The sequence below is a fragment of the Bidens hawaiensis genome, unplaced genomic scaffold (genome assembly GCF_021521415.1).
Source record: "Bidens hawaiensis isolate Kalapana, Puna unplaced genomic scaffold, B.hawaiensis_p1.1 tig00034372_1, whole genome shotgun sequence".
Taxonomy (NCBI): Eukaryota; Viridiplantae; Streptophyta; class Magnoliopsida; order Asterales; family Asteraceae; genus Bidens; species Bidens hawaiensis.
In genome coordinates, this window is record NW_027495949.1 from 21,657 (window position 1) to 46,012 (window position 24,356).

A 24,356-nucleotide genomic window follows, 5' to 3' on the forward strand; every position below is an offset into this window, starting at 1 on the left:
GATTTTCATAAACGTTTTGGGGACATATGCGTATATAATACTATATATACATATCTATATATACATACATATCAATATAGCAAACGTGTAATTGTGTGTGATTAATCAAATCTACTTGTTATGTGCTTATGTGTTACTGTATTGATTCGCTTGACATATCCCCTTGGGAGAGGGTTCTCATTCTCATTGACCACCGCCCGATTCTCTTGGCAACGGTCTTATTCTCATTATTTGCTCATGGTTGATTTACCGACGCTCGATTCGCTTGGCAATGGTTTAATCGACAACTTATCTGCTTATGGTTTGATTTCATTACCGCATTTATTACGTTTTACTTATTTATCATATTAACATTATTTTGGTGTCAAAACTTGGTGGTAAACTCACTCAACATATTTGTTGACAAAAACTCCATTTTCTACGCATATGCAGGTTGCCTGAAGATTGAAGTTGGAAACTTAGACAAGACCTTAGGATATAATCAAGATAATCATTATATGAACTCGTATTTGTGTATTTGAATTGTTTTGTATATTTGGATAATGTGTGTAATATTTGTAAATAATTAATTAGATATTGTCGTTTATATTTATGATAGTATCTTTGAGCTGTGAGCAATTGGATCACGCCCCAGCATTTCCGCCTTAGGTTGGGGTGTGACAATTGCTGAACGAAAGAACCGTACATTAAAAGAGATGATTAATGCCATGTTGATTAGCTCGGGCGTGAGCTATGACTTGTGGGGGGGAGGCTATTCTTTCGGCCAATTATATCTTGAATAAGATACCCCTCAAGAAAACGAACGTGACTCTGTATGAGTTATGGAAGGGTAAAAAACCTTCATACAAATACATTCGAGTGTCGGGGTGCCTTGCCAAGGTGACGGTTCCGCCACCAAAGGCATTAACGATAGGACCTAAAACCGTGGATTGTATATTCATTGGATATGCACACCATAGTAATGTGCATAGGTTTCTTGTACATGAGTCCAAGAATCCCAATGTACATGAAGGCACTATTGTTGAGTGGAGGACCAACGATTTTTTTGAAAATGTGTTTCCCTGTTTAAGGAAAACACATGCGAGTTCATCAAGAGCGGTTGATGAAGCAAGTACATCAAGAGTGATTGATGATACTGTTCATGATGAGAGACATGAATGACCCAAAATTGAGGAAGGTGAGCTTAGATGAAGCAAAAGACCAAGGATTGAAAAATCCTTCGGTCCTGATTTCGTGAGCTACAAGGTTGAGGGTGAGCCCAATACCTACCGCGAGGCGCTTACCTCCGCAGAATCACCTCAATGGAAAGAAGCAATTAAGAACGAGATAGATTCTATATTGCAAAATCATACTTGGGAGTTAGTAGATCTTCCGCCGGGTTGTAAACCCCTTGGATATCGTTGGATATTCAAAAGGAAGATGAAAGCCGAAGGAAGTATTGATAAATACAAGGCAAGGTTAGTGATCAAAGGGTATAAACAAAAAGAAGGTCTAGACTATTTTGATACTTACTCGCGGTCACGAGAATAACCTCAATAAGGTTGGTTCTTGCAATCGCGGCCTTATGAAATTTGGAATTTCACCAAATTGATGTAAAAACCGCATTTCTAAATGGCGATTTAGATGAAGAGATTTACATGGAGCAACTCGAGGGTTTCTCCACCCCAGGGAAAGAAGGAAAAGTATGTAAACTAGTCAAATCATTGTATGGTTTGAAGCAAGCTCCTAAACAATGGCACTTAAAGTTTGATCATGTCATGCTTGACAATGGTTTCAAAATAAATGAGTGTGACAAATGTGTTTACGTGAAGGACACGCCAGGAGGTTATGTGATTTTATGTCTTTATGTAGATGATATGCTTATCATTGGGAGTAATGATACTATGATTAAATCTACAAAAGATATGTTGAAAGCGAGGTTTGACATGAAAGACTTGGGTCTCGCGGACGTGATTCTTGGGGTTCAAATTACTAGAACTCAAAATGGTCTTATCTTGAGTCAATCTCACTATGTGGATAAAATTCTTGAGAAATTCAATAAGGATGACACGCGTGTCGCGTCAACTCCAATTGATACGACCCACCATCTATCTAAAAATAAAGGCGCGGGTGTTGCTCAGTTAGAGTACTCAAGAATTATTGGTAGTCTAATGTATCCTATGACATGTACTCGACCCGATCTAGCTTATGCCGTGAGTAGGCTAAGTAGATATACTAGTAATCCGAGCGTGGAACATTGGAAAAGTATAACACGGGTTCTAAGGTACTTAAGATACACAAGAGACTATGGACTCCATTATAATCGAGATCCAACTGTGATCGAAGGATACAGTGATGCAAATTGGATTTCGAATATAAAAGATTCTAAATCAACAAGTGGATATGTATTCACACTTGGTGGTGTAGCTATTGCTTGGAAGTCTTCTAAGCAAACGGTTATAGCTAGATCCACGATGGAATCGGATTTTATCGCCTTAGATAAATGTGGTGAAGAGGCGGAATGGCTACGTCAATTTATGGAAGATATTCCAATATGGCCAAAGCCTTTGTCGGCTATTTGCATACATTGTGACAGTCAATCAGCGATTGGTAGAGCCCATAGCGTGATGTACAATAGCAAATCAAGGCATATTCGACGTAGACATAACACTGTACGACAACTACTTACAACGGGTGTTATCACGATTGACTATGTGAAGTTAAAAGATAACATTGCAGACCCGTTAACAAAAGGCTTAAGCAAAGAGTTAGTTAACAAGTCGTCAAAAGGAATGGGACTAAAGCCCATAGGAAAAGGGGACATGAGGGAAACCTAATCTAGTTGACTGGAGATCCCAAGATCTAGGTTCAATAGGATAACTTAATCATGAAACTAAGGGTGGTCACTATGGGGGAGTACCCCCAAACCAAAGTAAAGGGCTTTGCGTGTGCGCGCGTCCTAGTCCATTCCAATCAGTGACACAAGTTGTAAGGATAAGCATAATAAAGGTTAATGATTTGTGAAAACCAACAAACCTATTGCTTTTAATGATTCGAGCGAGAATCACCTATGTGAGAGAGAACTAGGGTCGGTTCGAATGGATTTTGGGGCAAAAATCCTAGAGCTCTCGCAGAACCAGGCTAGTGTTCCAGGACCATAATAGGACACGACAGTGAGGGGTTGGACAGACCAGGGAGAGTATTGTGTGAAGTGTATTGTCGTCTACATAAATGGGGGTATGTTCAAAGACATCGTGTCTACACACCGCTAGGAGACTAAGTATGCTTCACAAAGAAAGGTTCAAAGGGTAACACCTACCTATCCTGCAATGCTCAACCGTTGAATTGAATCTAAGAAACTTGCATGTATGAAACTTGCATGTATGGATTGATCTCAATGTGAAAATGAATGAGTTTTGTTTTCACATGTGGGGGATGTTGGAAAATATGTGGAAATGAAAAGTTTTGTTTTCACATGTGGGGGATTGTTGGAAAATTTTTGTGAAAAAAAATATATATGTGTTTAAACTTTGAATTATTTTATTCAAGGTTGTTAGTCAATTAGTCAAAGCCATTAAAATGTCCTTTAATTTGGTCAAAAAAATTAAAGTTTTGGTTAATGGTTCCTTTAATTTAGTCAAAAAATTAAAGTTTTGGTTAATGATGGTTGAATGGTTTCAACTTTCTACTAGTATAAATACCAAGGGAGCTCCTTGGTTGTAGACACACAAAAAACACAAAATTAACACATTCTCTCTTGTGTTTTCTCCAACTTTCTCCTTAAAAAATTCCAACATTCTTGATCATCTTCATCATGTTCTTTAAGGTACTATTCGGGTGCTAGAGCCCTCCCCGACAGTACATATTGCTTAGGCCGTTGTACCCTGGGAAACAAAATGGGGAGAGACCCGGAATTTGTTTTAAGGGCCCCGTGTAAAACACGATCCTCAACCACAAAGACTACGACACCATTCTTCTTCTACACTTTCTTGCATTATTTTATTTCAATTGTATTGTAATTTTGATTTTTTCCGATGTAATTCGTATTGTAATTTACTTGCTTTCCTAGATAGGTTTGATTCCTTGTATTGTAATCATTTTATTAAAAGTGTTTTATTTTTATACGCGAACGGTTTCCTACAGAATCTACAAGGGTATTTTAGACATTTAACGAAATCCCATTTTGAAAAAACAGGTTCCAAGCAGAAAGGCGGTGTGGGTTGAAACAGGCAGTTTTAAGAAAGTAGTGAGTTTTATAAAAATGATATTGGAGAGATTCTTTTATAGCTGATAAAACTGTTTCATTATTCCTTTGCTCGGTTGTCAGGGTGACCATGTTCTGCATCCTTTGAGCCAAATTTTGTTATGGGTGTTTATGTATAGTGTTATGGTTATTTTTGGTTTAGTGTACATGTTGGCTCTAGTTAAGACTAAAAGGTGTTTGTTTGGACAATTTTATTTAACTTCGGTGAGTTACATACTGATTCACTTTTCGTTAGTGTGTTTTGTGGTTTACTTTTTAGCAGCTTTGTGTATGCGTTTAGTCCTTTTGTTTGGTTTTCCTAACGTTGACTCGCCGAAAACCAACTACTTCATCTGCAGTGAATTAGTTATTGTATAAAAAATGAATATGGCTGCACTTCTAAAAGCCACATACTTCTATTTTATCAACAGTTTGCCTACACTAAAAGATGAAAGACCATAAACATATCATCAACTCGGCCCGCGGCAACGCGCGGGTATGATTACTAGTTTTATTAAAAACAAACTCTATGTCATTGAATGGTCAGATAACTTTTGCATACAATCTCGAAAACACATAGCGGGCATGCATAACGTGTAACCGTGTGTGCATTACGATTAGCCTCACATGAAACTTTACCTTCCTTTCTAATATCTTAGACAAATATCTTAGATCATGTCTACTCTGCCACTTTCTTGACGTTTAAATATCCCATTCACATCTCTAACTTGTAAACAAAGTGCAGTGACGGCCTAAGGTTTTCGGAGGCCTCAAGCTAACTATCAAGTTGGGAGCTTTTTGAAAAAAAAAATCATATAAACTTTCCTTCTTTAACTCGGGCTTTGGGACCGACGTTGACGAAGTAATTAAAAAAAAAAATTATAAGTTATATCTTGTGTTTATAAAGAAAATGTTTACATAAAATTTACCTTTCTAGCTTTATTGATTCTAAGAGATTATAAGTTAGGCAAAATTAGGGAAAAGTTTGTAGTGTAAAAATTGGTAGATTAACATATTATAAAGTAATAAACTAATAAGAAAATTACTAACCTTAAGTATTATATCTAAATTGGGCAGATCCAAATCGAGGTGCAAATCCAGTATTTAAAAGAACACTCGTAGACCTCGGTCACTTGGTGAATCGTAGAGTATAAACACACTACATTCAGCAAACCCAAAATCAAAAAATGTCATATCCAAATTCAAATCGCAATCGGCAATTTCAAAAGGACCACGTTACACGTAATATAGTTCACAAATCGCAATAGCAAGGAATACACTCTTGGTCGTATAAAAAGATGAAGAATTGCCATTGTGGCTTTCTAAGATTGACTATTTGAAATCTAGAGACGTTAGAGATAGTTTCGTATAACCATGTGCCACGTCAATTGCTTAATTGTTTCCAACTTTTACGCCTTCAAGTCTCTTAAGTTTCTTTTTTTAGCAGATATATCGCTTATCTGCATATCATGAACGTGAAAGTGAATATAGGGTTGTAAAGCATCTAACCTTAGATACGGAACCCATGTAGTTTGATATTAAACCAATTAAAGATTAGTTGTAATTTCATTTTTTTTCTCCAACAAAATCTATCAAACTAATACACATGTTTTTAGAAATTAGATCGCGCATGAGTAATCAAAATTCTAATTTTCTCTTTCATCCCAAAGTTTTACTCCAAACTTTTATGTGCTCATACGAAAGTTCGGCAAGGAGCCAATTCTTCATGAATTCACTATTCTAGTCTACCAGGTAGAGCTGGGCACGGTTCGGTTCGGTTTTTAGGTGAAACTGAAACCGAAAAGTCGGTTTTTCAAGTACACAAACGATCGGTTTTTGGTTTTTCGGTTTTTTCGGTTCGGTTATAATCGGTTTTTTTTGGTGTGTGTAGACATTGCAAGAAAAATTCAAAAAAATGAATATGCATATTAGATCCAAACGCAAAAATAGGCATTTGTTACATGGAACCAAACGAATACAAACTTGCAAGAGTACTAGAGTTTAAAATTCAACGAAGTTCTTAATAAAAAACATTAAAAGTTTTATTACAATCTTCATTCTTCATCTTCAAAGTTTACTCCCAATCTTCATCATCTTCATAATCTTCATCACCATCAACGGTAGATCCTTTTGGTGTTTTGTTTTCAGTCATAACATCTAAAAAACACATACAATTGTATTAATATTTAAGTAAAAACACATATCGGTTCGGTTTGGTTTTTTTCGGTTTTTTAAAACTGGAAAACTGAACCGAAACCAAAAATTCGGTTTTTCAAAAAAAACAAAAAATAAACCGTCAGTTAATGCTTCGGTTTGGTTTTTTCGGTTAATTCGGTTTCCGTTCGGTTAATTCGGTTTCCTGCTCACCCCTAGTACTACCAGGTTGGTACTACCTGCCAAAGGTATTCATGGAGTTAGATGTGGGGAATCAAATAATTAAATTGTTTTGATAATCTTTTTCTGACGCACCAAACATAATTCTTTAATGAATAAATTTTGGCAGTAACTAACTAAAATTAGTTTTGCTCTAAAAATACGGGGCCATAATAAATTTGTGGCCTCAAGCCCATGCTTAGATCAATAAGCATTAGGGTCGGAACCGAAAAAGTGCCTAACACAAATTCAAAATTTTTATAATCAAACAAACTCAAAACCTAAAACAACTTTTAGACATTATCGTATCAAATATCAGTATATCACATGCATAGTCATTTGCTATTCTTGGTCACATCCAGTGTTGCAGAAGTTGCTAGACGCTAATCAGACGGTTATGTATTGCATAGGATCAATCGGATTGGAATTTTTATATGCAATCTTTTAATTATTTAGTGTTATATGCACATCAATATTAATATAATACTTATTACAGTTCAAAGTTCAAACATTTAACCTTTAACATAGCAAATCAAGTACTTAAAGGATTCTGGTCTAGTCATCTAGGTTAAAAAGTTTAGTTGGGCCAATTTTGTTTGATCAGATTTCACCGAAAATTCTTATGGATATACTGGGCCGAGCTGGACGATTTAGACCGATTTAATCCAAATAGAACCGATTTTGGCCGCTAAAGTCTTTGCTTAGCCAAAATCGAGGCGCCTAGGTCGATTTTTACAACACCGGTCGCAACTATGCATTTTATTAAATCGAGGGTAACTACATAATATTACAAGGGAGTAAAACTAAAAGGTTTCCAGAAATCAATGATATGAAAGAGGCGCCGGAAGAACCATCCATCTCATCCCATCTCATCTAGGCAACCACACTCCGCATCCAAACAACGGTCTTAACGGAACACTTGGCATGCACTAACACACCGTTAGCTGTAGCCCTAAACCACAATCAATCAAGCTCATACTCATTAACCGCCGACGTATTATGCCATCAATGGCTTCACAGGCCGAAGAAATCAAACAACAAGCTAATGAAGCTTTTAAAGGTACGTTGCATCGATCGATACATACAGTACAGTGCAGTTGTTACATGTGTGCTCAATTACTCGTGTTTTGCAGCTAATAAGTTTTCACAAGCGATTGATTTGTACACAAAGGCGATTGAATTGAACGGTGAGAATGCCGTGTATTGGGCGAATCGTGCGTTTGCTCATGCTAAGTTGGAGGAATACGGTAGTGCGATTCAGGATGCGTCTAAGGCTATTGAGATTGATCCTAAGTATTCTAAGGCATGTTGATTTGTGTTTGTTGTTGATTGGATATGTTAGGGTTTATGTTTTGATGAGGTTTTTGGTGGTTTTAGGGTTATTATCGGCGCGGTGCTGCGTACCTTGCGATGGGGAAGTTTAAAGAAGCACTCAAGGATTTCCAACAGGTTTGTGTTATATTTAAGTTATTTGAATAATACGGAGAACACTATAAGGGTACTTGCTGTGAGGCTTCAGCAGGGCTGACAAAAGTGATGTGGTGTGGTAACGGGGCTTTAACACCGCCCCAGGGCGTTAAGGCCCAGGTAGTAACCAAGGAATGGTGGGGTCCAAATGCTTTACACTATGCTTGTGCTGGTCACTTGGTGTTTTCTTGGGTATTTTACACTTTTAAATGTAGATGAATCTTGTAAAATGCTTTACGTTAAATCTTTATTTAGAAGAGTGTTTATTCTCAAGTTTTATGTTATTGTTCAATATAAATGATCAATTACATAATCTTTATATTATTCTTTTACTTTTCTATTGTAAGTGCTGGCTTAACACACTTGATAGTAATCTAGTACTAATTTGTTAGGAAAATGCTAAACATCATCAGTTTATTTTATTGCCTAGGTTTAGGACATTGTGTACCCGTTTATTTTGTGTAGAAAGTGCTTTCAGTTGGCAACTAACTGTAAACCTTTAATATGAAACTAGGTGAAAAGAATATGTCCAAATGATCCAGATGCTTCTAAAAAGTTAAAGGAATGTGAAAAGGCTGTTATGAAGCTCAAGTTTGAAGAAGCGATTTCGGTACCTACTTCTAAACAAGTCTCAGTAGCTGAGTCCATCGACGTTCGTACCATAGGTAATAATTGTTGTTTGCTGATCTGTTTTAGTGGTTTGCAGTTTTTTTTAGTATTGTTAGTTGTATTTAGTTATAATTAGGGTTTTAGCCCATATAGTTGGCTAAAGCCCATGGGCCTTTTATGGGTTGATAGCTAGGGTTTATTTGTGTATAAATAGATGTAATTGTTTATGTATTTCACACACCTTCAAGTAATAAACATTACTTTCACTACAACCATCTTCTTTACATGGTATCAGAGCTACGACTCTCGATCCAAACCCTAGCCGCGATCTGACCCGAACCCGAGTCTGACAAGCCGTCACCAGCAGCCTTCAGATCTGAAACAAGCCCCTGCCTTGTTGTTCTGTCCTGTCACGAAATCTTTTTTTTTCCGACCGTGAAAGTACTGTTCACCGACGAGCACTGTTCACGCGGAATCACTGTTCATCGGAGTACTGTTCACGCAGAATCACTGTTCACCCGGAGTACTGTTCACGCGGAAATCACTGTTCATGCCAGAAATTACTGTTCACGACGGAAGTCACTGTTCACTGCCGGAAGTTATTGTTCGTTTGCCGGAATTTCTGTTCGCTGCCGGAAAGTTACTGTTCGCTGCCTGGATTAACTGTTCACGACGATTAACTGTTTACGCTGGAATCTGTTCCCGCCCTCCACCCGCACTTGTTACTGTTCACAGTCAATTTTCAGTTTCGTGTATCACTATGGGCGAAAATACATACATGTATACATTTACTAAAGAGGAGCATGATCTTATTAAACGGTTTCTTACCTCCCAGTTGCCTCATCCTCAAACCAGCTCGGCACATTCAGGTAAACCTTCTAGCCTTGACTTATCATGGGTGATTGATTCTGGAGCCACACATCACATGACTGGGAATCGGGGTATTTTTTCTAGTCTTCAAAATGTTTCCCATGCACCGGTACGTCTTGCCGATGGATCTTCATGTCCCGTTCTCGGCATAGGATACATCAGTAACTCGGAAAACCTAAAACTGTCTTCTATCCTATTTGTTCCTAAATTTCCTACCAGTCTTTGTTCAGTGAGTCAGATTACCAAACAAAACAACTGTTCTGTGACCTTTTACCCAACTCACTGCGTTTTTCATGAACTAGGAACAAACCGGGTAATTGGTACTGGTTTTGAATCAGGAGGTCTCTATCGTATATCCCCGTTTTCGCATCCTGTAGCAAACTTATGTGATTCCGCTGTCAGGGAGGCTCACTGTCGGTTAGGTCATCCCTCTACAGCGGTTCTGAGGCAAATGCGACCAGATTTACCACTTTCGTCTTTTAATTTTCATTGTGAGTCGTGTCAACTTGGTAAACATACCAGGCGTCCCTATCCCCATAGGGTGCCCAATCGAGTCAGTTCTTGTTTTGAACTGTTGCATTCTGATGTATGGGGTCCTTGCCCTATCAAATCTACGTTGGGTTTTGAATATTTTATTACCTTTATTGATGACTATTCTCGCACTACTTGGGTTTATTTGTTGAAATCTCGTAGTGAGGTATTTTCCATATTTCGAGAATTTAATGCTTATGTTCAGAACCAATTTAACACCACCATTAAAACTTTTCGATCTGATAATGCTAAAGAATATTTTTCCACCGACTTTTCTTCATACTTAAAAACCAACGGCATTATTCATGAATCATCGTGTGCTTATACATCTCAACAAAATGGTGTGTCCGAACGCAAAAATCGTCACATATTGGATGTTGCTCGCACAATCATGATCCAATCACGTGTTCCTCATCGTTTTTGGGGAGATGTCGTTCTCACTGCCACATATCTGATTAACCGCATGCCCTCAACCGTTCTTCATGGTAAAACACCGTTTTCTGTACTATTTCCCAACGATGATCCATTTCCTCTCGCACCTAAAGTATTTGGTTGCGTCGCCTATGTTCATGACCATAGTCCAAAAACCATCAAACTTGATCCCCGAGCCATTTGTTGTGTCTTTCTTGGTACTCACGGGTTCAAAAAGGGTGTCGATGCTATAGCCCATCACTTCACCGATACTTTACCAGTGCCGATGTCACTTTTCACGAGTCTCCTTACTTTCTCGAGTATTCCACTCCTGTTTCTGACCCGTTTCCCGACCTCGATATACCCACATCTCCCTTCATCCCCACCATTCCTGTGTCAATTCCTTCTACCGATCCAATCTCTACTGATTCTGACCCACCGACAGAATCTCCGCTACTGCTTTTCACATATGCTAGGCGGGGTAGGGGTCAAACATCAGCGACTCTTGATTCACACCCTGGCCACGACCCCGAAATACCCTCCGATACTCCGTCTACATCTGAGCAATCCACACCTCTCACTAATACATCCTTACCCGATCCACAACCTCTGATACACCCGTTTATGATCCTCCTGGTGCCCCACTTCCCGATATACCTATTTCCTTTCGCAAGGAACCCCGGAAATGTACTCGTTACCCAATTCAGGACTATGTTGCCTACACCCACCTATCTCCTGAATCTCATGCGTACACCACTATCCTTGATTCCTACCCGATTCCCAAGAATGTGACGAGCGCTCTCGCTCACCCAGGATGGAGACAGGCTATGGAAGATGAAATTGGGGCTCTAAAGTCCAATCATACATGGGATCTTGAAACACTTCCTAAAGGGAAGCGTATTGTTGGTTGTCGTTGGGTGTTTACGGTTAAACTACACCCGGATGGCTCCTTACACCGCTTAAAGGCTCGGTTGGTTGCAAAAGGGTATTCTCAGGCATATGGCATTGATTACGATGAAACCTTCTCTCCGGTTGCCAAAATGTCATCTGTCCGTATTTGTATCGCTCTTGCTGCCATTAATCATTGGCCGCTCCATCAGCTTGATGTCAAGTACGCCTTTCTTAATGGTGTTCTTGAGGAGGAGGTATATATGGAGCAGCCCCCAGGGTTCGTTGTTGAGGAGGAGGCCTCGAAAGTTTGTAGACTACGTTGTTCTCTATATGGTCTTAAACAGTCTCCCAGGGCATGGTTTGGTCGATTCTCTAGTGTTATGGGACAGTTTGGGATAACTCGGAGTGCCTACAATCACTCTGTCTTCTTTAGACACCAGAAAGGAAAGAGGATTATCGTAGTTGTTTGTGGATGACATTATAATCACAGGTGATGACGAGGTCGGGATTATCGAACTCAAGCAGTTTCTTCAGTCTCAGTTTCAGGTCAGCGACTTAGGTCGATTGAGGTATTTCCTTGTCATAGAAGTATCCCGCTCTCCACAAGGAATACTTCTCTCCCAACGAAAGTATGTTCTTGATATGTTAACTGAATGTGGCTTACTGGGTTGTAAACCTGTTGATACCCCCATGCTTCCTACAAAAAAACTCCTCCCAAAGGAAGGAGATCCAATGAAAGATCCTGAGCGATACAGACGGTTGGTTGGTAAACTTAATTATTTAACCGTCACACGACCGGATATCTCCTATACTGTCAGTGTTCTGAGCCAATTTATGGCTACACCATACACCGGTCACTGGGATGCTGCCATTCGTGTCTTAAGATATCTTAAGACCTCACCTGGCTTGGGTATATTATACTCTGATCAGGGTCATTGTCGTGTAGGTGCCTTCACGGAAGAAGGAGATGGTCGGATATCAGGGTTCTCAGATGCAGATTGGGCAGGTTGTCCGATTTCTCGACGATCTACCACCGGATATTGTGTGTTTGTTGGAGGAAATCTTGTATCATGGAAGAGTAAGAAGCAACACACGGTTTCCCGGTCGAGTGCCGAATCGGAGTATAGAGCCATGGCAGATGTAACATCAGAGATGACATGGGTTCGTCGTCTTCTCAGAGAGCTCGGGGTTGTTTCTGATGACTTGATGAGGTTATATTGTGATAGTCAGTCAGCCATTCACATAGCCAAGAATCAAGTATTTCATGAGAGGACAAAACATATTGAGGTCGACTGCCACCTTATCAGAGATCGAGTAGTAGGCACACAAACTGATCCTCCTTCCATTCAACCAGTTCATGTGAAGACAAATTTTCAGCTAACAGACATTCTAACTAAACCGCTCCGGAAAGCTCAGATAGATTTTATTTGTAACAAGTTGGGCATGATTAACATCTATGCTCCAACTTGAGGAGGAGTGTTAGTTGTATTTAGTTATAATTAGGGTTTTAGCCCATATAGTTGGCTAAAGCCCATGGGCCTTTTATGGGTTGATAGCTAGGGTTTATTTGTGTATAAATAGATGTAGTTGTTTATGTATTTCACACACCTTCAAGTAATAAACATTACTTTCACTACAACCATCTTCTTTACAAGTATTAAGCGTTTCTTATTTCAAAGTTCTTTTTTTAACAAACGAGTAGTTGCTTTCTGTAGAAGTATAGGCCTTCAGAAGATTAGTAACTGTGTTTACATTCTACCCTTGTTGATGCATCTGACATTAATATTGCATTTTTCGTTCTTTCCTTCTTTCTTTTGCTATTATTAACATTTTTTTTAGGTTGTTGCAAATAGCATACTTATTTGCAAAGTGAAGGTATTTATTAATGGCAAATAGAAAATTACTGATTGTTATCAATTTTCTTGATTCTTGCTGATGTTACAGTTTATCCTTTGGGTTTGGGGTCGATTGTTAGAAAGTTAAATAATCTAAATGTCTAAAACTTGAATGCGTCTATTTGACCCCTCATAAAAAAGTTTAAATATTAAAAAAAATATCATCATCATCATCATCGTACTCAGTATATCCCACCAATAGCAAAGCTATGGTAGGGTCTGAGGAGGGTAAGATGTAGGCAGCCTTACCTCTACCCCATAGGGATAGAGAGGCTGCTTCCGGTGAGACCCCCGGCTCGATAGTAGTTTTGCATCAAGCCTTGGACATAAGGCACATAGCACTCAATCATCGGGACACCAGCTGATCGGTGCATGTACCCTTATCTTTCAGCTATCAACGCCACTACATGATGCCTGATTAACCGTCCGTCACTTTTAACGTTATTTTCACGAGATTAGTAAAATAACGTCAAAATTAGTGCAATTTCACTTTTGCCCACCCGAGGGTTCACACATATATACATCATATGTGCGCACCGCAAGCAGGGCTAAAATATTAAAAAAAAAAAGTGAAATTAAAAGGTTTATATATCACAATTTATTCAGTGGGATTAATTATGATAAACTTATGAAGTATTGTATTGTCAAATTGAAATATTAAAAAAAATCAATTTGACAATACAATACTTCATAAGTTTATCATAATTAATCCCACTGAATAAATTGTGATATATAAACCTTTTAATTCAAAGCACAATAATAGGAAATTTACAGTATCCCTATTTTTATCATTTTAGGGACGGGCACAGACTCATCATATCGTTCCCCTCTGGTTACTGCTGCATCTATGGCAGTAGCATTAGTGGCTGTACTAATGATGGTGGCGGGCCCCATTGTAGCCACCGTGGTCGCATCTGCAGCACTGGCAATGTTTTTGGTGGTCAACAAGAAGACTGGTTGGTTGGGTGGTTACACTGGTGGTTTCTTAACATAGAGTCAATACTAAATATAGGTTTGAACTTAGTAAAAACATTAAGAAATCACACAACTAGTTAAATTGTGTAGTAGAAGCTATTAGACCATGAAAAAGTTACTAACTGTTAATAAGTTAAGAATAAGGAGTTGTGTTAAAATTGATCTGTGTAATATGTATAACTTTCTTATGTGCATTTTGGTGTATTAACTGAATGATTACAACCCTTAAAACACGTGCTATAAATCTTATTCTGATAGTGTCTTTTTCATTGTTTTATTTTAACTAGATGTGGAGCCACAATATACTGGTCCGAGAATAGAGGGAGATGTAGTAACTTTAGATTTTGTGAAGAAAATGTTGGATGACTTTAAGAATCAGAAGATGTTACATAAACGGTATTATTATTTATATTATATTTATCACTATAATCAACTTTTTCTAACAGTATTCTTTGTGTCATAGATATGCCTTTGAGATTGTTCTAAAGACACGAGAAATCTTGATGGCCTTGCCATCCCTAGTTGACATAAACGTTCCAGATGGAAAGCACTTCACTGTTTGTGGTGATGTGCACGGTCAGGTAATTTAAAGAATATAACTTTATTATCATTTTTTTTTGTTGTTTTCTATTTATCAGCTTTGTATGGATGCAGTTTTATGATCTTTTAAATATCTTTGAGCTCAATGGTCTTCCTTCAGAAGAAAATCCCTATTTGTTTAATGGTGACTTTGTTGACCGTGGATCGTTTTCTGTGGAGGTTATACTAACATTGTTTGCATTCAAGTGTATGTCTCCATCAGGTAATAAGGCTAAATCTTTATCTGTGCTTACTCTTTAGCTGTTATTACAATTTTTCTATTTTCATTACTTGGTTTAATTTCTTTATTTGTTCCAGCTATACATCTTTCACGTGGTAATCATGAGAGTAAAAGCATGAACAAGATTTATGGGTTTGAGGGTGAGGTGCGATCTAAATTGAGTGATAAGTTTGTGGAGCTATTTGCAGAAGTTTTCTGTCATTTACCGTTAGCTCATGTTATAAACGAGAAGATATTTGTTGTTCATGGTGGACTTTTTAGCACTGATGGAGTTAAGCTCTCTGACATCAGAGCAATTAATCGGTTTTGCGAGCCCCCAGAGGAAGGTATTTTGTCTACTTTGTGAGTTTATGTTTTTATTTTGTGAATAAATTTTAAATATGTTTTATTAAACTTTGGTTTCAGGGTTGATGTGTGAGATATTATGGAGTGATCCTCAGCCTAATCCTGGTAGAGGACCGAGCAAGCGTGGTGTAGGTCTTTCTTTTGGTGGAGATGTAACAAAAAGGTTTTTGAAGGATAACAGTTTAGGTAACATTTATGTTTCCTGAAAAGAAGAAAGTTGTTTTCTTGAAATTAGGGATGCATTCTCACTAATTCTCGTGATTTAATTTACAGATTTAGTTGTGCGGTCTCATGAGGTCAAAGATGAAGGGTACGAAATTGAACATGATGGTAAACTCATCACTGTTTTTTCAGCTCCAAACTACTGTGACCAGGTAATTTAATATTGTTGGTCTTTATGTTTTGTGTAGTTTTGTTGCAACTCTTTTATGATTGTGTTTTAATTTTTTTTTTTTGGGTGATGCAGATGGGAAACAAGGGGGCTTTCATCCGATTTGAAGCGCCCACCATGGAGCCCAAGATTGTCACATTTTCAGCAGTGGTTAGTTCTTTTTACAATCACATTGCTTCTGTTTCTGCATTTTCTATATTGATATTTTTTAAACTCTTTAGTAAATAAATATATATATTTTTAAATGTTCAGCCGCACCCTGATGTGAAGCCAATGGCGTACGCCAGCAATTTCCTCCGCATGTTCAATTAGTGTTTGTTTGCTAAAGTGGCATTTTGGGTGATACGTTGGGTGGAAATTGGTTTGGTTTTTCTTATCTACAACTGCAAATATGGCTTGGAACTCCTGAGATAGGTGTGGTGTTACTTTATTGCAAAAGTTTACTTATTTTTCAATAGTTTATGTAACCAGAAGCCAAAAACACACAGTGGCCTGAATTATGGGTCTCTGTCTAATGTATTGTCTTTTTGGTATAACTATGTATCTATCATTTTCTTAAAAAATTTGCTTTGTATTCTTACCTTTTGAAGCTAAAAACTCCAATTGAATTGTCATGAGCAATAAATAAGTTAACTTCAAATGCTAGGCTTAAATACATAGCTGTAAATATAATTCACACAAAGCTCAGCATATTTTTTGAAATATAACTTCATCTGTGGTGTGATAAATATAATCAGGTCCAAGCTTGTTACGAATATAACATATACCACTAGGTATTGCTTTAGTAATTACATTAGCTAGCCTAGCTGATTCTTGGTTTCGACATAAGTTGTGATTTTAAAACTTTTCTCAAGTTAAATGGCAAACCACTTCAAAAATTTTAAGTTCTTTCACGAAATATGTATATTTGTAACGTGAGTGGCTGCCTTGTTATCGAACTGCTATTTGCTACAACTCTTGTAGGATCTATGCACTCAATATCGGTGTTGTATAGGTTATCGGTCCCCATGTGTAATATCGGTCAGAATATTGGCACGTACTGGTAATATTGGTGATATTGACCGATATTTGACCTATATATGACCGATTATTCTGATATCAATACCTTTCTTCTTAGTTCTTTCATTCGTCTTTCTTCTTATTGCTGCTACAGCCTATAAGTGGGTTAAGTCTTAATTGTCAAATGATAGTGTTTAATGTGTTTTAAGTCTTAATCAATTCCTACTTTACTATTTGCTACAGCTGCTAGTGTTTTTGAAAGCTGTAAAGGGCTAATTTATTAATGGTATAACAATTTACTGAGTTGTTAGTGTTAAATTGCTATGTATATAAGTTTTGCATGATGCTAAAATTATCAATATCCCATCGCAACAATCTATATCACAAATATCTCACAATTTACTGAATTGTTAGTGTTAAATTGATATATATATATATATATAGGGGAAGGTTAACGTACAATAATCGCTTAACGTACATTACGTACGCGAACTACATTCAAGGTTAAAAACACTAAAACGTTCAAGCCAAAATCCCAACACTAAAACGTTCAAGATTAAAAGTTTAAACGTTCAGGCAAAAAAACGTTCAAGGTTAAAAGTTTAAACGTTCAGGCAAAAACTTAAACGTTCAGGCAAAAAACTTAAACGTTCAATGGTTCAAGGTTAAAAGTTGAAATGTTCAGGCAAAACTTAAACGTTCAATGGTTCAAGGTTAAAAGTTGAAATGTTCAGGCAAAAAACTTAAACATTCAGGCAAAAAACTTAAATGTTCAGGCAAAAAAACTTTCGTTCAAGCCAAAATCTTAAACGTTCAAGGTTAAAACCCATCACTCAAAACTCAAAATTGATCGATTGAAGCTTCAAATTGATGATTAATTGGTTCAATTTCAAGGTTAATTGATCAATTAGGTTCAACAATTTCAATTGGTCAATTTGATCAACTGACCTGTGAACAACTCGTAATGGAAGAAGATAGTGTTCACGACAGTACTGTCGTTGGCTGCGACGGTGGATAGTGGATGGAATCGTTGAACAGTGATGGTGAAGGTGGATGGAATCGATGGGAGCAGCGGTGGACGAAGACCGGCTCGCCGTTGTTGTTGCTCGCTATTCTGATTGGAGAACCCTAGATCGCTAATTGAAATCGACGTTCCACAGCCTCGCGTATGTAATGTACGATAAAGGATTATTGTATTGGATCATATATATATATATATATATAAACAGGATCAAATACATTTTATTCTTAACGTGAAAACAATGAGAACCAATTTGCTGCTATTATTAGGTTTATTTTTATAAGTGTTTGCTGTTATTTTTTGTTCATAATTGCTAATTTTCGATTGTGAGACGTTATAAGTATTTGCTTATTTATATTTTATTGTTATTACTAAATTTCTTCTTTTGCTGATATAAGTATTTGTTGGTATTTGCTGTTATTATTTTGTTTTTAATTTTGCTTCTTTTGTTTTAAGTTTTAGGCTTTTTTCTTTGTTATTATAAATAATTGTTTATGTAGATTGATATTGTAGTTGATATTGTTTCTTACGTTCTCGTTTTTTTTATAAATTGGTATTATTTCCTACGTTCTCATGTTAAGACTAAAATGCACATGAACCTTCCCCTATATATATATATATATATATATGGTAAGGATCCTAAGAGAACAATTGGCAAATTGAGAACTTTGAGAACCATTTTGAACTAGTAAAAAAAAACCTCTAAAAAATATTTAAAAAATTATAAAACAAGAAAAAAAAACGAAAAAATTTTAAAAAAGTAAAAAAACCAAAATTCTTATATTTCATTCCGGTTTCATTAAAAAAAACGATTTTTTTTTAATTCGTATCATACCTATACATATATGTATACTTTCATTTAATCTCTAGTTACGTAATGTACACATATGTATATTATCATTTACCTTAAATTATGCATATGTATATAGGAAAAAACATGTGTGTAAAAAAAACCGATTTTTTTATTCTTATTATACCTATACACATATATATACTTTCATTTAATCTCTAGTTACATAATGTACACATATGTACATTATCACTTACTTTAAATTATACATATGTGTACAGAAAAAAAACATGTGTGTACATATATGTACATATTATACATATATATAGCTAAACCGATAATTTTTTTTACGTTTTTTTTAGAAACCGGGATGATAAATAAGAATTTTGGTTTTTCTTTACTTTTTTATTTTTATGTTTTTTTTTGTTTTATGATTTTTTTTTTATTTTTGACTTTTTTTTTTGTTCAAAATGGTTCTCATAGTTCTCAATTTTCAAAAAGTTCTCACCTGATCCTGATCCTATATATACATACATACATACACACACACAATAATCTATATCTTGAATATCGGTCCTTAATCTATATCCGTTTATTTTAACGCATTAGCTTCGTAGTCTAGGTCTCCATTGTTGTCGATATCCATAAATTCTTCTAAATGATGTAATGACCATGACTTTGGTTAAGGATTCCATGAATGTTTTAGGATATGACTAACATCATTCCATGTGTTCAAAAGATAGCTTCATTCTCATGTCATAATCCTACCATGTTTGGTAAAATAAAGGCTATGTGTTTCCTCCATGGTTTTTTAAACAATGAAACACGACCTTTTATCTTGAAATTAAACAGTATATACACACATTATATTATATTATTTTTTAGCCGTTACATGTTTCCTTTGAAATTAAATTACATGTCATACCTTTTCTTATATAAAAACCACCCACTCTCCTTGTATTCACAAGATCAGAGACACCCTTCTTTTGATGGGATATAATTCCACACTAGAAGCAAACTCCAACTTCTTCTGATTCAATTTCACTACTTTCACCAAAAACACCAATAATGCTTACTTTCATCATATTCATCTTTCTAACATTCACCCCTCATCATGCCACCACCACCACCCCCACCCACACCCAAACTCACCATCAACCACCACTCACCATGGACCCATCCGAGCTCCAAACCCTCTACACCATCATGGAAACCCTATCCACCGACCGAAAATGGCGAACCGACTACCCCAACCCATGTAAACCCGCAACCTCTTGGGTCGGAATCGAGTGCAAACCCGGTGTCCAAGACTCCCACCTTCATGTCACAAGACTTAACTTTGGCACCCCACCAAACCCCAACTGCAAAAACACTGCCACTTTCCCTCCACAAGTCTTTCAACTTCCATACCTTCAATCCATCTTCTTTTTTCACTGTTTCACCATAACCAAAACCACAATTAATATTAATCCCATATCATCACCTCCATCTTCTTTGCAACAACTAAGTCTTAGATCAAACCCTAGTCTTGTGGGTCCCATTCCTCCTCAATTATTCTCCACACTATCTTCTCTTCAAATGTTAACACTATCACAAAGCAATATCTCCGGTGATGTCCCGCGGGAGATCTCGAGCTTATCGTCACTTGTTCATCTTGACTTAAGCTATAACCAACTCACCGGACCCATACCGGTCCAACTATGCAACCTAAAGAATCTAGTAGAACTTGATCTTAGCTACAACTCGATCACCGGTTCGGTCCCGAACCCGATCGGGCAGCTTGGCATGCTTCAAAAGCTAGACTTGACATCAAACTCCCTTACCGGAAGCATTCCAAACACCATAGGAAAATTGACTTCATTAGTCTTCATGGCATTGAGTAATAATAAGTTTGGCGGGAAACTACCGGTTGGATTATGGGACTTGAAGCAGTTAGAGTATTTAATCATGGATAATAACCCAATGCATACCACGCTGCCCGTGGAATTAGGTCAGCTAACGAAGCTACGTGAGCTTCGGCTCGCAAACTCCGACTACACGGGCAACATTCCGTTAACTTTTTGTGACTTGTGGAACTTAACCACATTGTCATTGCAAAACAACCGGTTAACCGGGAACATACCGCTCGGTATCGCGAATCTTTCGCGCATTTACCACTTGAATTTGAGTATGAATTTGTTGAGTGGAGAGGTGCCATTTGATTCTAGTTTTTTTAAAAGATTAGGTGAGAATTTGGATTTGAGTGATAACAATGAGTTGTGTTTGAATCCCATGCAAGCATTTGAAAGTGGGAAGCTTGGAGTTGATGTGTGCAATAGAAGTTATGGGGTGAAGCCATTGAACACATCTCAAGGTCGAGTAGTTGGAATCAGTAGGATATGTTTATTCTTTGGGTTTCTTGTTTCGGGTGCCTTAATATTAAACATTGATGTTTCTGTTTATTAATTAGTTCATTCATATTCATGTTATAAATTTGTTGTGATTAATGTCTTGTTAGGGTTGTTGTTTGCGGGCTGAACGTGATACAGACTCGAAAATCTTATACGAATGTGTCACACATTAATCTAAAAATCGTGTCACGTATATAAACTGGACACCACATGAGTATTCTTGGTTTACACCAACATGATCCATTTAATGAGTAAGAAAAGAGTGATTCCATTTTTTTGTATACAAATACTAGTTCTCAATTTACATACTTTTTTTTACAAACTAGGTTTAAACTAAGCACACTTATTTTTAAACTATTCAAACTGGACATAAAAAGAACTCAAAATAGTTTAATATGTGTCAATGTCTTATTGAAGTTATGATATTTTTTGGGTTGTTATATCGAGTGCCGGTTGTATCGATAACAATATGTAAAATAATTTATAGATATTCTTTTTTTTTTTAATTTGAATTGGTTGGAGACGCGTAAGGTTAGGAAAGTCGTAAATGATATGATGTGACAAGTGCAGATTTTGTTTGAATACGAGATTCATACACCTGAGTTTGTACGTATTTTCTTCATTATTTGATTGGACATCACTACCTTTATTTACCTAATTTATAAATAGCAAGTATTATTATACTTATTTATTTATTTTTATTATTTTTTTAACAACCAAATTTTATACACCCTCGTTGAACCCCAAACTTCCATATTTACATGGATAATATTAATACCGGCTTCGAGAAAGAAAAATAAATTTTGGGTCAAAGTCGAAAATTTTTTTGGGTCTTAAGTAAAATGAGTATTTTGTTGGGCTTAAATAGTTTAATTTTTATATAAACTTACTTGGTTATAATTTGGGTTATGTAAAAAACTTTTATATAAAAAAAGGATTAAACATATTTCAAGTGAGACTAGAACCAACAACCTCTTAGACGGAAGTAATACCTATTTGTCACTAGACCAAGCTAGTGATTATTTAATTATATTTAAACATTAAATATACATATTGTTTCGGGCGTAGCGGGGTGTCGGGCCTGTGGCCATCGACCACCCAGCCAACCCCAAGGGCCGGCCCTTTATTATACTTATGTTAACTATATTATATTACTTTTGTATTTTATTTAAATTAATTCTCATAAATAACATAGCTTAGCTAAAACTTTTACTCATAGCTAGTTAGTAAATACATAAGCTAGAACACCAATATCACCTCGGTAAAAATATCGAGTTAAATATCTTTATGAATCGGCATACCTTTTTCATTTTCCTAACCATATCACATTCTTCCCTCGTATGCGTCTGTAGGTATGGATCAACCACTCTTTAACATTAAAAGTTTTTGAGAGTCGACATATTTCGTTACCGATGCTTTAATAACAGTGTTATGTTATACTTATCAAAACTTAAAAGGATATGTAATTAATATGAAAACTTAATTAAAATATTCTTCATAACTGGTAACTATGCAACTTTTCATAATATAACCACTTTTGTAGTTTTCAATTGTATATATTTAACCATAAAAAGTTAAAATACATAAAAAAAACAAAAAAAAAAACAAAAACACAAGCGTGGTTAACCAGTAAAAGAATGTTATAATAATGAGGTGGGGCTAATGAAGTTACAAGACCTCCAGATGGTACTGAGTGTGGATGGACCCACCAACTTTTTTTTACTTTACTCCACCAATGTTTATATTTAGCTTGCTCACGTACACACCACTTTTTTGTTGTAAAGGTTAACGACTTTATAACGTAAGTTTAATTTGATTTAATCACGTATCTTTATACTATAACATTTTTGAGTAATTTACTGGGCATTATTTTCCAGGTTAAAATAATAGTTTTTGGATTAGCCCGGTTAGTCCATTTAGTTAAACATATGTCAAACCTGGTTATGTCAAAGATGTAAACAGAACCTTTATTGCTTTCAACCAATGTTAAGATTGAATTGGACCGGCCGGTCGAACCGGTCCGACCAGGATTCGGTCCACCGATTGGTATGGTTCTATACAGTTCGTTCGGTTCTCAGAAAACCGGCCGGTCCGAACCGGTTCATCATTCCGACCGGAAAACCGGACCGGTTGAACCGGTTTACTTTGAAAAAGAACATTTTTTTTTGGAAAACTTTTTTCTAGTCCAAACCGCCATTTTTGAGGAAAAATTATTCGGCCGATCTGACCGGTTGAACCGATGAATCGGCAGCCCATTGGTTCGCTAACCGATCCGGTTATGAAAACATTGCTTTCAACTAGAAAAGAAACACAAAATACTTTTACACTTGTTCTTGTAATACATAAAGATCAACACTAGAAAAGTGTAGTGTGATTAGCAAACTAATTTAGTGAACAAAAGATTGGAATGTAACATCTTGAAAATTTTGGACTAAATTTGACAAGACATGAAAAACAAGGGTTAAAAATAAAAATTTGGATTTCAAAACCAATCACGCTACGCGGCAGATCAGAAGGAGATCCATTGCGATACGCGATGGAGGTTTCGCAAAAATCAAGAACAGGTTGGATTCGCACTACGCGATGAACCAAGTTGTTGGTCATCGCAATACGCGACGTGGTCCCCACAGTCAACAGACACGTAGTGCACCACATGGCACGATCTGACAGGTCAAGTGGCAAGCTTATGATGACGAAGCAGGGCTATCTGCCACGACGAAGTAGAGTAGATCCGTTGTGATACGCGACGAATTAAAATAATAAAAGGCAGTTTACTCCATCGCTTTATTTCTTCTCCGCTGCCATACATGAACTCGGGTGTCAAAAATACTAGTTAAATAGAAAACTGATATTATATTTTTAATTAGTTAAGAATACCTATCTAAATTAATGGGAACAAAAACATTTGCATAAAATAACATGCCACTACAAAATATAACTTTACCTACACTACAAAAGGAAAGTTAGGGTAGGTTGCTTGGTTTTGCTCGTGATATCCATTCAATGCTTTTGTATTTGGTTGACATGTACTGTTTTGGTTGATGCTGCCTTTTAAGGCGTCGTTGTTGAAGACTAAAAATAGGAGTTTATCATTTCTCATTGAAAATTTGTTTTGTAAATGTACTTTCTTAAAAATATGTTTATGTTTATTTTTATTTAATCATACTGGTCCATACACGATCTTATTTACTTTGGGTGGTGTTATTCACCAACACACCGGATTGTTGTCACCCTTGTGACTTACAAGTCATATAGGTCTATACGACTCATATATCCCTTATCAACCCGACAAATCTGCAGACGTGTACATTAGGCCTGGCAATTTCATGGAGTCATACAAGTCTCCTAGGCGTATA

At 36.6% G+C, this 24,356-nt stretch overlaps 2 protein-coding genes across 2 annotated transcripts; both read left to right on the top strand.

Moving 5' to 3' along the window:
• Positions 1-7,589: 7,589 nt before the first annotated feature.
• Positions 7,590-16,395, top strand: LOC143586150 (serine/threonine-protein phosphatase 5-like). The gene is made up of 12 exons (XM_077067754.1): positions 7,590-7,655; positions 7,729-7,898; positions 7,973-8,044; positions 8,577-8,727; positions 14,532-14,640; positions 14,708-14,825; positions 14,899-15,046; positions 15,142-15,390; positions 15,470-15,595; positions 15,683-15,783; positions 15,876-15,950; positions 16,053-16,395. The coding sequence occupies exons 1-12, from the start codon at positions 7,595-7,597 to the stop codon at positions 16,110-16,112; spliced, it is 1,440 nt and encodes a 479-aa protein (XP_076923869.1). The 5' UTR covers positions 7,590-7,594; the 3' UTR covers positions 16,113-16,395.
• Positions 16,396-19,678: 3,283 nt separating this feature from the next.
• Positions 19,679-21,121, top strand: LOC143586155 (uncharacterized). The gene has a single exon (XM_077067757.1). The coding sequence runs from the start codon at positions 19,679-19,681 to the stop codon at positions 21,053-21,055; it is 1,377 nt and encodes a 458-aa protein (XP_076923872.1). The 3' UTR covers positions 21,056-21,121.
• The last annotated feature ends 3,235 nt before the right edge of the window (positions 21,122-24,356 follow it).